Source organism: Pelmatolapia mariae, linkage group LG18 (assembly GCF_036321145.2).
Source record: "Pelmatolapia mariae isolate MD_Pm_ZW linkage group LG18, Pm_UMD_F_2, whole genome shotgun sequence".
Taxonomy (NCBI): Eukaryota; Metazoa; Chordata; class Actinopteri; order Cichliformes; family Cichlidae; genus Pelmatolapia; species Pelmatolapia mariae.
Window position 1 is genome coordinate 33,749,401 of NC_086243.1, and position 12,485 is coordinate 33,761,885.

Genomic DNA, 12,485 nt, shown 5'->3' on the forward strand with positions numbered 1-12,485 from the left:
ATTTTGGCGCCCCAGCTGCCGGAATATTACTGTTTTTTTGAGATGTTTTCTTTTCCTATTTATAGATGATTTCACTGTTTAATGACATTAACATGTTCCTAATTTAATGTTTAGCGGCACTTGAAAAAGGCGAGATCCCATGTCAAATTAGCGCAACTAATTGTATTTTCATTACTGGAAATAACCGTATTTTTATGCGGGAGTTATTTTCTGTAATTATACGGTCGTATTTTGGCGCCCCAGCTGCCGGAATATCACCATTTTTTCAAGACGCTTTTTCTAACAGTGTACAAACAAAGAGCAGAGGAAGCTACTTTGAAGCTACAGCTGATAGAAAAATGATCAGACACAGATTTGATTTTTCATAATGATGAATGTTTTTATTTCCCCCAAATACATTTGAACTCTTATTGACAAGTTTAAGAAAACTGATATTTATTCATATTTATGTGACAGAAATGAAAATAATGCTGTAAAAATGAAATTCAACAGTTTATATATATTGTAAATGAAATCACATGTAACAACATTTACATATAAATGTATTTTAAAACAAACACATATGGTTTGGTTGTGTGTTTAAAATATGTGCACACTGTGGTTCTTTCCCACATCTTCTAATGTGTTTTGTTCCAAGTTGGTTTCAGACTGAAGGATTCATTAAACCCTTTTTAAGAATCATTCAAAATGATGATCATCAATTATAATATCTATAAACAGTAATAAAAACAGGGCTGTGTTTTACGTCAGCTTCAGCTTCATTTATTTGTAGCCATGGTTAGATTTCATTTGCAGTAGGCAGTCATCCACCTTTACATACACATTTACACAACAGTACAAAAGTACTTTTTGATTCATGAAAGAGAAATAAGACAAATGTTGCCTTTGTATCATCTCTGATATAGAAGGTATCATTTGAAGATGTGAGTGAAGGACACAAATATTTTGATCTGCTGTTGTTCTACATTTTAGGACTAAAAGACAGAAGGAAGAAAGTGAAACTGACTGTGCGAGGGGTTGAAGTCATGAAGTAAAGTGGAGGCCGCTGACTGCTGTTACTTTCTGCTGTACAGGTTAAACAGGGACTCACAGTCAGCCTGCTAGAACATTTGGATGAAGAGAAAAAGGAGGAAAAAGACTTTGAGGGAAAAATCCAATAAGATCAGCATGTTTTTAATGTGGGAATACAACAGTTTCCTCCACCATGACACACACTGGAGCCTCTTTTTGCTCACAGCTTCACTGTTTGTCTCAAAGTTCAGTTTGGAGGCCAAAATTGTTCCAACACATTTGTAAGTTTGCACTAATTTCACTGTGTGAGCCTTAATGGATGTAATCAAAGAATCAGTCAGTGAAATATGAAGCTGTGCTGTAAGTTTGGAGGAGAAAAGTGTCTCAGTGAGTTTAATAAGGTGAACACATGAATACAGAGCACTGACTGAGACGTACAGACTCCTTTAATGAGTCGGACACATTTTTGTGACTTCATTAAATGTCAAAGTCAAAAATGACACCTAACAACACACAACAAGCTGCGACCACATTATTGTCTGTTTGCTGTTTGTGTGCTTTGTTTCCTGTTATGATAGCAGGCATACAGCCATGTTCTCAATGTCTCAGCTATCATTGATTATTTCTGCTTTTCCTCTTCTATTAGACACTTCAACTCAATGAATGACACACAGAAAGATTTCATGACTGTGTTCTTCAAAATAAGGAGAATATGTTATCTGCATCTGAATGACTCATGTTGCCTTGTTTCTACTTTGTTTGGATATTTCTGCTTTTTGGAAACGATTTTCTGAATCATTCAGTAGTTTTTGTAATAATAATGACATTTAGCAACACTTCAAAATGATTCTCCAACATTTGCTGTTCAGACTTGATCTGTTCTTACGTGTGTGATATCCAGAATGAAAAACTCAGCTCAGGTAATAAAATGGGAGCTGAGCAGACTGCAGGGGCTTCATGGTCTCTCCTTTGATTCCATTAAAGTTCATTTGTCAGCTCTGAGTTGAGGATTTGAGCTGTTTCTCTCACAGGTGAAGAACACAGATCCTTCCTGGAATCATTCTTTAAGCAGAGTTCATGCTTGTAACTGTCATTGTGTTATTAAAGTGAAAAGCCACAGCTAACGGTGTGGAGGCTGCAGAGCAGAAACCCACACAGCCCGTCTGCTGCAGGAGAGCAAGTTTGGATACAGTCAGTTTGTGCTTCACTCACACGGGTTGTTGTTTATCACACAATGAAAGTAGAATCAAATTCTTCATCTTTAAATCTTTATTATTCACACTTACAAACACAACTACACTGTTTGACATTTGAAAATCAACCAAAATAAAAAGAAATAAAATAAAAAAAACTTGTGATTAAAATATACCTGATGATTTTTGTTACTACAATAAAAGTCACAATAAGTAAAAAAAGAATTCTAACTCAGAGTAACAATACATGTAAAGATGTATTTATTTCAGATGATCTTCTAACTATTGAATAAAAAGCCAAAATAAGCACAACACATCATAACTAACATTTGTGATACTGATCAAAGTGATGAATGAGATGAATTGATGAGATTTGATGGTGAGAAAAGGCGAGCAGAAAACAGTCAGTCAGCATGTGTGCAGTTGGTGGACGCTCCCTTGTTTCTGCGGATCATCAGCAGAGAGAGTCCACAGCAGTACACCAGACTCTTCACTATCAGCACTGTGTACAGCAGGCAGAGCAGCCTTACCTTGTGCATAGAAAGAACATAATCTGTGGGTGGAAAAAGAAAAGGAGTCAAATGTTTGGAGCTGCAGTGAGAAATGTCAGTCCTCTGCTCCTCTGCTCTCTTTGACAGCATCTCCACATGAAGCTGAATCACTGCTGAACACAGTCACCAAGCCTTCATTACCTTGTTGTGTTTGGGCCTCCACTGTGCCCCCCTCGTGCTTCACGGAGCAGCTGTATTTATATGTGTTGGTGTCCTGCTGATTGATCAGTAAGATGGAGGCGCTGCGTCCCGACTCTCTGAGCTCCAGCTGCTCTCCCTCAGCAGGGGGCAGCTCCTCCGCTTCTCCGCCGTTCTTCTTCTGTCTTTTCCAGGAGAACTGGACCAGAGGAGGAAACATGGCTGAGGCCACACACAGCAGGGAGCTGTTCCCCTCCAGGTGGGCTCTGGATGCTGCTGGGTACACGCTCACCACGGGCTTCACTACCTGCTCATCTGAAGTTTGACAGCAGCAACAAGCAGCACAGACACACATTCACACAGTCAGCAGCAGCTTCCAGCACTGCACTGCATTCAGTCTGATCCTGGAAACTACATGGACTCTGATCACTAAACTACTCATCAATACAAAGTTCACTACATACACTGGATTCAGCTTCATATCAAACACAGTCATCACCTCATGTCATCATGGCTCACATGTGGACGAGACAGTTATACAGTTAGTTCCATATATATTTGGACAGAGACAACTTTTTTTTTCTAATTTTGGTTTTCTACACACAGTATAGAGAACCATTCTCACAGTGAATTTTTAATTAAACAACTCAGATGCAGTTCAAGTACAGATTTTCAGCTTCAATTCAGTGCGTTGAACAAAAAATGTAAGAACTACATAAAAATGTGAGTAACTAAAGCATTTTTCAATACAATCCCTTCATTTCAGGGGCAAATTAAATAACTGAAAAAAATGGTCATTTCTAATAATTGGTTGAAAACCCTTTGCTGACAATGGCAGCCTGAAGTGTTGAACTCATGAACATCATCAGATGCTGGGTTTCCTCCTTTTTAATGCTCTGTCAGTCATTTACTGCAGTGACTTTCAGTTGCTGTTTTTTGTGGGCCTTTCTGTCCGAAGTTTAGTTTTCAAGTGAAATGAATGCTCAGTTGGGTTAAAATCAGGTGACTGTCTTGGCCATTCAAGAATTTTCCACTTATGGCTCATTCCAGGCCATCACACTGCCTCCACCGTGTTTTACAGATGATGCTTTGGATCGTCTGCTGTTCCACGTCTTCTCCATATTTTTTTCCTGCCATCATTCTGGTAGAAGTTGATTTTGGTTTGTCCGATTAATTGATAATGATATAACAAATGAACTGCCCACACCTGCCCATGAAATAGCCTTTGAGTCAATTGTGCAGTTACTTTTGGTCCCTTTTGAAAGAGGATGACATGTGTTAAAACTGAAACTCCTAAATCTTCATCCAATTTGAATGTGGATACCCTCAAATGAATTTTGAGAGTCTGCACATTATGTACATGTCCACTATATAGCTATAATTGGAATATGTTTCAGTAAACGGGTAAAAAAATGAAACTTGTGTCAGTGTCCATATATATATATATATATATATATATATATATATATATATATATATATATATATATATACACATACATATATATATATATATATATACATACATATATATATAGTTTACTCTTCAAGTGAAATGAATGCTCAGCTATATATATGTATATATATATATATATATATATATATATATATATATATGTATGTATATATATATAAAACATTTTAACTTAGTTTATTCCTGATTGTTACTGAGTAGTAAAAAAAATGAAACAAATGAAATGTACATTTTTAAACAGTTTTTAAAAATCTAACCCTAACCCTACAAGACTCATTTGTTATTAAATTCAAATAATCAAAATACAATTTGTGAATGGCCAGTTTTTTCTTTAATATGCCAGTTAATCATCATAATTTAATTTACAAAATCCACAGTACGTGACAAAACTATTTTTCAAGAAGTATTTCAAACATTTAAGTAATTTTAAGTTGTTATTGTTATGTGCAAATTTAGAATAATATATAAACATGCAATAAATACAACAGTCATGTCATATTTTCTCCAAAATGCGTATTAAATCATTTCACCTCTGATCCTAAACAACGTAAAAGTTTTACCTTAAAAATGTGTTTACATTTTCTTCCTAAATATTAACAAAGAATGTCTGAACAATACATTTATAAATCAATATTACTATAGTTTTAACATCAAATATGATCTTGTGTTGAAAAACCAGCAGATGGTGCAGAATTACTGAGATGATCAAATCCTAAATATTTGTAACATCACTAATATTTGCAGAAATAAAGAAAAACTTTAGTTGTTCAGTGAGATTTCAACATGTTTTCAGAGATTATTGAGCTTTTCTTATGTAACAATGGCTGCAGATGAATTCTCTACTAATGATGAAAAAACTAACATGTAAAGCCTGAAGCAGCAGAAACTGACTTTAAACACATTTTCAGCTTCTACAATAAAACAACTGAAGGAAAATAAATGTTTAGTTCCAGAGCCAAAGATGAGGTAGTTCCATCCTGTTCCTCTCACAGTGAGACAGACTGCTACAAAAACCTGTCTGCTGTTGAATGTGTCAGCTGAGGTGAATGAGTCCAAATGAGGAAGCAGGATCATATTTCAGCTCCATGATGTGTTTCTCTAATGTTCATATCAACATGACTGTCTCTTCTTCTCTTTTCTTTTAGCCACACTAGCAGCACGGCTCTGATGTTAATGTCAGTCTGTTGGTCAGTCCACGACTTTAGTCCACATGAAAATAGAAAATCACTATATAAGCACCAGTCCATTTATCCCATCAATGATACCACCACTACAATGAAACATGCTGCTGATAGTATCATGGTTTGGCCCATCTGGCTCACCATCATTAATCACACAATGAGTTTTTAATTATAGCAGCAAATTGTAAAGAAAACTATCAAGAACATCTGTCTGTGAACTGAATCTCAGGAGAAAGTGGGCCATGCAGCACCACAATGACACAAACCAGTCAAGTTTGTTTTCTTTGTTCCAAATAATGGTGAAAGAAAAATAATCCAGTGAATCCAGCGAGTGATGTGATGAGTCTCTGATGTCTTTCTGATGTGGTTTTGTTGCGTCCTTCAAACCACACCTGCTGTATTTTAGAAGTGAGGAGTCCCAGCACACTGAAAGATGTATCGTGCATAGTTCGGAGGAATATGTAAAAGTATGCTGACAGTCTGAATAAGTTTTTGGACACTTGCTCACAAAGTAAAAGAAATTGTCCAAATTGAAAAAAAAAAACCAACTGGCAAATTACATGATGTTTCTGGGTGTAAGTATTGTTTTGCATGGAAAATTATTGTTAAAGCTAATTTTTAAGGGTTAAGAAATTGTTCTTGTTTTTCATTAAAGTTTCACTAGCTGGGCCCACGTCCTCATTTTATGTGTGACAGCGTTTTAGTAGGTAAAGGTGAATGGCTTGGAAATGAATTGAGCTGCGGTTTGGGGAAGGCCTCGAAGGGGACTGGCAATGGCTCCCGGGCCTGGCAGATCCCCATGTACTAAATAGAAGTAAAGAAGTTAAAGAATTGAAAAGGGGAGGGAGGGTGGGGCACATAAACAAGAATGAACAGCTTGTAGAACTGGGGGAACCTATATAGATGAGAACCGCAAGGAGCGTGTTGCGTGGTCCTGCTCCTGAAATTCTGATACTTAATATCCAATTAATGAAAACAACACACCTTGTCTCCATTATTACAGGCCTGGATAAGCCTATCTTTTCCAAAGTTTGGTTGTGTCATTGTCCAGGTGAGTGGCTTTGATTTTCTATAGAGCTGGAGTTCCCACCTCTGGGTGGAGCTACCTTATTCCAACCACGATCTGCACCTGTTGGCAATTTGGGCTGCCTGCATGTAAGACCGGCGCTCTCAATGAGTCTTTGCCAGATCTTCTGCTAACCTGCGTTAGTGTGAGGCCATCAAGTCGTTCCTGTCCATCATAGTTTTCGGTGTATGCTTACCTGGTGTTTTACTCTCTGTGGTTTTTAGAGATCCTCCGGCTCATCATTTCACTTCCGGCAATACTCACCACTTCCTGAGTCTGGTCTACTCGGTAATCACAGTTGCAGCCCAACCTCTGTTGGATATCGATTCACCTGCCTGCCTAACTGCTGCTACTCAAAGCATTCACGGAAAACACTCCCTCTGGAACTTCGGCTTGTGGACACTCACCTGGACCACTCCGACTGCCTTCCCCTCACGCCAGCCTCCACCTGCAAAACCTGTAAGACACTTCCAGTTTACTTACTCGACCAATCGCCGCCATCACTTACATTTATCTCTCTGTGTTCCAGTGCCACTGACCTTCCCCTCTTGAGCCACGATCCTCTCCCCGAGTTGTTCCCCTGGCTCCTGTTGTGGTGGTTACCTGCATTCACAGCCCCGTTGTTATCACAGCTCAGAGCTCATGTGTCTACTTCATAGTTCATGCTTCTGCTTCATAGTGCATAGTTCACAGCCATTATCTCACTGTCAAAGTCACTTGTAAATAAAAGCTTTATCACGTTTGAACCTGTTGCCTCCGTTCTGTCTGCTTTTGGGCCCATTGCTCTGGTTCTGGCCGCCTGGCCGTAACAGATTGTACATATCAATTTAAAATTTCAAATTAGAAATAGAGAAAAGTGATAATGACTGTATCATTTTTATTTATATATATAAATAATAAAGACAGTTAAATAGTGAAACATCCATTATGCACAACATTACTTAAGCAGTACTTCCTTAGTAATTACTTACTTAAAATTCATTATTCAGTACTTAAATTGCTTACATTGCAATTTGCATCTCCTTCCCTGTAAAATACCTGGAAGTTAGGTGAGATTACGTGACTCTATAACATGGCCCACGCCCCACAAAGTACAGCGTACTTACAGTGTAATTATTTCAATATGTCCTGGTGTAGCCATTTATTTTCTTCATCAGGATAAACAGGCTCATTCTCTGGACATCGTTTAAGGATCATGAAAACTACAAAATGTGGAAAAAACTGCTACTCACACAGTTCCTTTGAATTATGTTGTAGCAATAAAGCAATAACAATAAAAGAGTTTAAATAAAGCTGCACAATTTTGAAAAAAAAAAACCCACTCCTGAGGTATACGTTGAGTCACTGATTAAATACAATTAAAAAAAAAAAAAAAACTTTATTGTTATTCACTTTCAACAAGAACCACCTATTTTTGAATAGCTGTTCAGTAATAAGATAAGATAAGATAACCTTTATTAGTCCCACACGTGGGAAATTTGTTTTGTCACAGCAGAAAGTGGACAGTGCAAAAGTTATGAAGCAAAAATTAGAATACAATAAGAATAAATACAGTACACAACTGTACAGAATAGAATAAAATAAAATACTATATACAGTAGAATAAAATAGAATAAAATATACAATAAGATAAAAATAGAATACAAATGCTATATACAACTGAGTAAAAATACAATGATGCCAGAAAAGATTATTGCACATTAGTGTTATTGCACATGTATGGATGTGTGTGTTTGATCAGTTAAAGTCTTTGTTGTGGAGTCTGACAGCAGTGGGGAGGAAAGACCTGCGAAATCTCTCCGTCCCACACCGTGGGTGCCGCAGTCTCCCACTGAAGGAGCTGCTCAGTGCTGTCACAGTCTCCTGCATGGGGTGGGAGATGTTGTCCAACAGGGATGACAGCTTAGCCACCATTCTCCTGTCACTCACCACCTCCACTGGGTCCAGAGGGCATCCTAGAACAGAGCTGGAACAGAGGGTTGGACTGTATGGTACTGCTTCTTTGTTGGACTTCGGTCCCCTACTTTAACCTTGACCTGACAGACTAATTATCCCCTTCAGTAGTTTCAACAACACGTCCAAGTTGCCACTTCATTCACTTTCAGATTACCAGGTTCTTTTTTCCACCTATCCCAGAACTGTTCAGTTACGTATTGTACTTTATGCACTGTAAGAAATGTACATAAAAATTACAGTTAATAACTGTAAAATGGCAACGGTAAATTACCATTAAATCAAAAAGAGTAATTAATTGTAATATGGACATTACATTCCTGTAAATTGAAAAACGGTGATTTGCCTTTATTTTTACACTCCTAATATGTTGAAAATATATTAATGTACTGTAATATGGCCCATTGTATTTGAAAACAACAGGAAAATCTGTAACATTATTTACAATTAATCACCCTACAATTTACATAATAACTCTGTATGAATGACAATCTTTCCTGCTTTTTTCATTTTAATTTACAATTTACAACTGTATATTAATTACCTAAAACATACCGTATTTTTAATTTTAACAAAATGTGAAAACATTGTTAGAATTAATGTGAAAGTTACGGTGAAATGTTTTTAATATCAACAACCTCAGGCTGTTTGATAAAACAGTATATGTTAACAGTACATACAAACAATTACTACTAATAAAAGAAAGTATATTTCTTTAAGTTCTAGAGTCTGACCAAGTAAAACACAGTTACAATAAAAAAAAATATTTTGTGTTATAGGGAGGTTTAAATCATGGATTTGCCACTGTTCAGTCCGTGTTCAATCTGTTTGAGTGTGATACCACCTTCTGAAATTAAAATTAATTGATCAAAATGAAATACAAAAAAATAATGAAATAATGTTAATAAATTGGTGTAGTTTGCAAGGTCAAGAGCAGTCAAAGAATGTATTATAAAAGCTGTAACAATCAGTTTCTTTAAAAGTCCATGCACGTTTGGGAGAAAATGCATCACGTGTCTAAACCGTCACCTACAGTGGCTTGCAGAAGTATTCGGCCCCCTTGAGCTTTTCCACATTTTGTCACATTACAGCCACAAACATGAATCAATTTTATTGGAATTCCACGTGAAAGACCAATACAAAGTGGTGTACACGTGAGAAGTGGAACGAAAATCATACATGATTCCAAACATTTTTTACAAATAAATAACTGAAAAGTGGGGTGTGCATAATTATCCAGCCCCCTGAGTCAATACTTTGTAGAACCACCTTTTGCTGCAATTCCAGCTGCCAGTCTTTTAGGGTATGTCTCTACCAGCTTTGCACATCTAGAGACTGAAATTCTTGCTCATTCTTCTTTGCAAAACAGCTCCAGCTCAGTCAGATTAGATGGACAGCGTTTGTGAACAGCAGTTTTCAGATCTTGCCACAGATTCTCGATAGGATTTAGATCTGGACTTTGACTGGGCCATTCTAACACATGGATATGTTTTGTTTTAAACCATTCCATTGTTGCCCTGGCTTTATGTTTAGAGTCGTTGTCCTGCTGGAAGGTGAACCTCCGCCCCAGTCTCAAGTCTTTTGCAGACTCCAAGAGGTTTTCTTCCAAGATTGCCCTGTATTTAGCTCCATTCATCTTCCCATCAACTCTGACCAGTTTCCCTGTCCCTGCTGAAGAGAAGCACCCGCAGAGCATGATGCTGCCACCACCATATTTGACAGTGGGGATGATGTGTTCAGAGTGATGTGCAGTGTTAGTTTTCCGCCACACATAGTGTTTTGCATTTTGGCCAAAAAGTTCCATTTTAGTCTCATCTGACCAGAGCACCTTCTTCCACATGTTTGCTGTGTCCCCCACATGGCTTGTGGCAAACTGCAAACGGGACTTCTTATGGTTTTCTGTTAACAATGGCTTTCTTCTTGCCACTCTTCCATAAAGGCCAACTTTGTGCAGTGCACGACTAATAGTTGTCCTATGGACAGATTCCCCCACCTGAGCTGTAGATCTCTGCAGCTCGTCCAGAGTCACCATGGGCCTCTTGGCTGCATTTCTGATCAGCGCTCTCCTTGTTCGGCCTGTGAGTTTAGGTGGACGGCCTTGTCTTGGTAGGTTTACAGTTGTGCCATACTCCTTCCATTTCTGAATGATCGCTTGAACAGTGCTCCGTGGAATGTTCAAGGCTTGGGAAATTTTTTGTAGCCTAAGCATATCCATGTGTTAGAATGGCCCAGTCAAAGTCCAGATCTAATTCCAATCGAGAATCTGTGACAAGATCTGAAAACTGCTGTTCACAAACGCTGTCCATCTAATCTGACTGAGCTGGAGCTGTTTTGCAAAGAAGAATAGGCAAGGATTTCAGTCTCTAGATGTGCAAAGCTGGTAGAGACATACCCTAAAAGACTGGCAGCTGTAATTGCAGCAAAAGGTGGTTCTACAAAGTATTGACTCAGGGGGCTGGATAATTACGCACACCCCACTTTTCAGTTATTTATTTGTAAAAAATGTTTGGAATCATGTATGATTTTCGTTCCACTTCTCACATGTACACCACTTTGTATTGGTCTTTCACGTGGAATTCCAATAAAATTGATTCATGTTTGTGGCTGTAATGTGACAAAATGTGGGAAAGTTCAAGGGGGCCGAATACTTCTGCAAGCCACTGTATATATATATATATATATATATATATATATATATATATATATATATATATACATATGTGTGTGTATATATATATATACATATATATGTTTGAGTCAGTTTTCAACTGTTTAAAATATTTTCACATCTGTCAGCCAGGTTTGCCATTTTGATTAGGACACAAGATTTTATGGCATTTTGTCATATGATGTTGCGCTGTTTCTTAAATTTTTTTGTGAATAAAAAAAGAATGGTTCACCTACTCCATTCTGAATCGGAGCATCAAACAGTTTAAATACTCTGACTCTGATACCTCTTCAAAGCCGTGTGAGATCAGTCCTCAAACAAACTCTCAGCACAGTTAATATAAAACTGGAACTTTTTAAGGCTGTTGCCTCTCATAATTGATGACGTGGTGGAATGGAAGATGGAGCAGATGATTTTTACCCCACTGCATCCAATCGCGCATGTGCGAAGCCACTGCTGGCATGTGATGCGCAGCAGCAGAAGAAAAGGACCTGTGAGGCTCAGTAACAGAGATTTTATTAGAAAACTACAGACGTTTTGCGCTGAAAAATATAATTTTTTCCCAGTGCATCATGATAACTTCATTTCAGTTTGTTTCTTTTCATCAACAAATAAGCTACTTTTTTATAGCTCAAAACTTGTCTGAACACAAACTGCACTTTTTGGTCCACTGTGATGTATGTGGCTGAAGAAAACAAATTGCTGTTATTTTTAGGTTGTACAGTCCTGATCAAAAGTTTTAGACCATTTGAAAAATGGCAAAAAATCATATTTTGCATGGTTGGATCTTAAGAAGGTTCCAAGTACAGCTTCAACATGCAACAAGAAGAAATAGGAGTGAGGCAAAACATTTTTTGAGCATGCAATTTGTTAAAAACAACGCTTAAACTGAAACAGGCTGTTTTACAGCTGATCAAAAGTTTAGGACCACACCTCCAGAAAACATGGGTAAACCCTCAAAACAGAAAGTTCCAGACTTGAACTCAGTAATTAATTGGTCCGCTGTTCTTGTTGATCACTTCATGCAAGCGTTTCCATGAGGTGAGTGGGAACATTTCTCCAAGTGGTGAAGAGGGCCACATGAAGGGTGTCTACTGTCTGGAACTGTTGTCCATTCATAGTTGGATTTAGATCAGGGAAAGACGCAGGATGGTCCAAAAGAGTGTTGTTATTCTCCTGGAAGAAGTCCTTTGTCCTGTGGGCATTGTGTACTGTAGCGTTGTCCTGTTGAAAAACCCAGTCGTTACCACA

At 37.7% G+C, this 12,485-nt stretch overlaps 1 protein-coding gene across 1 annotated transcript in view; it reads right to left on the reverse strand.

Moving 5' to 3' along the window:
- Positions 1-2,453: 2,453 nt before the first annotated feature.
- Positions 2,454-12,485, reverse strand: part of LOC134617067 (immunoglobulin lambda-1 light chain-like) — a 31,213-nt gene continuing 21,181 nt past the window's right edge. The window contains exons 3-5 of the mRNA XM_063462233.1: positions 5,293-5,343; positions 2,877-3,208; positions 2,454-2,821 (exon numbers count right to left, since the gene is read on the reverse strand). Coding sequence (XP_063318303.1) covers positions 2,609-2,821; positions 2,877-3,208; positions 5,293-5,343 — 596 coding nt within the window. The 3' untranslated portion in view covers positions 2,454-2,608. The remainder of the gene's footprint in view (positions 2,822-2,876; positions 3,209-5,292; positions 5,344-12,485) is intronic.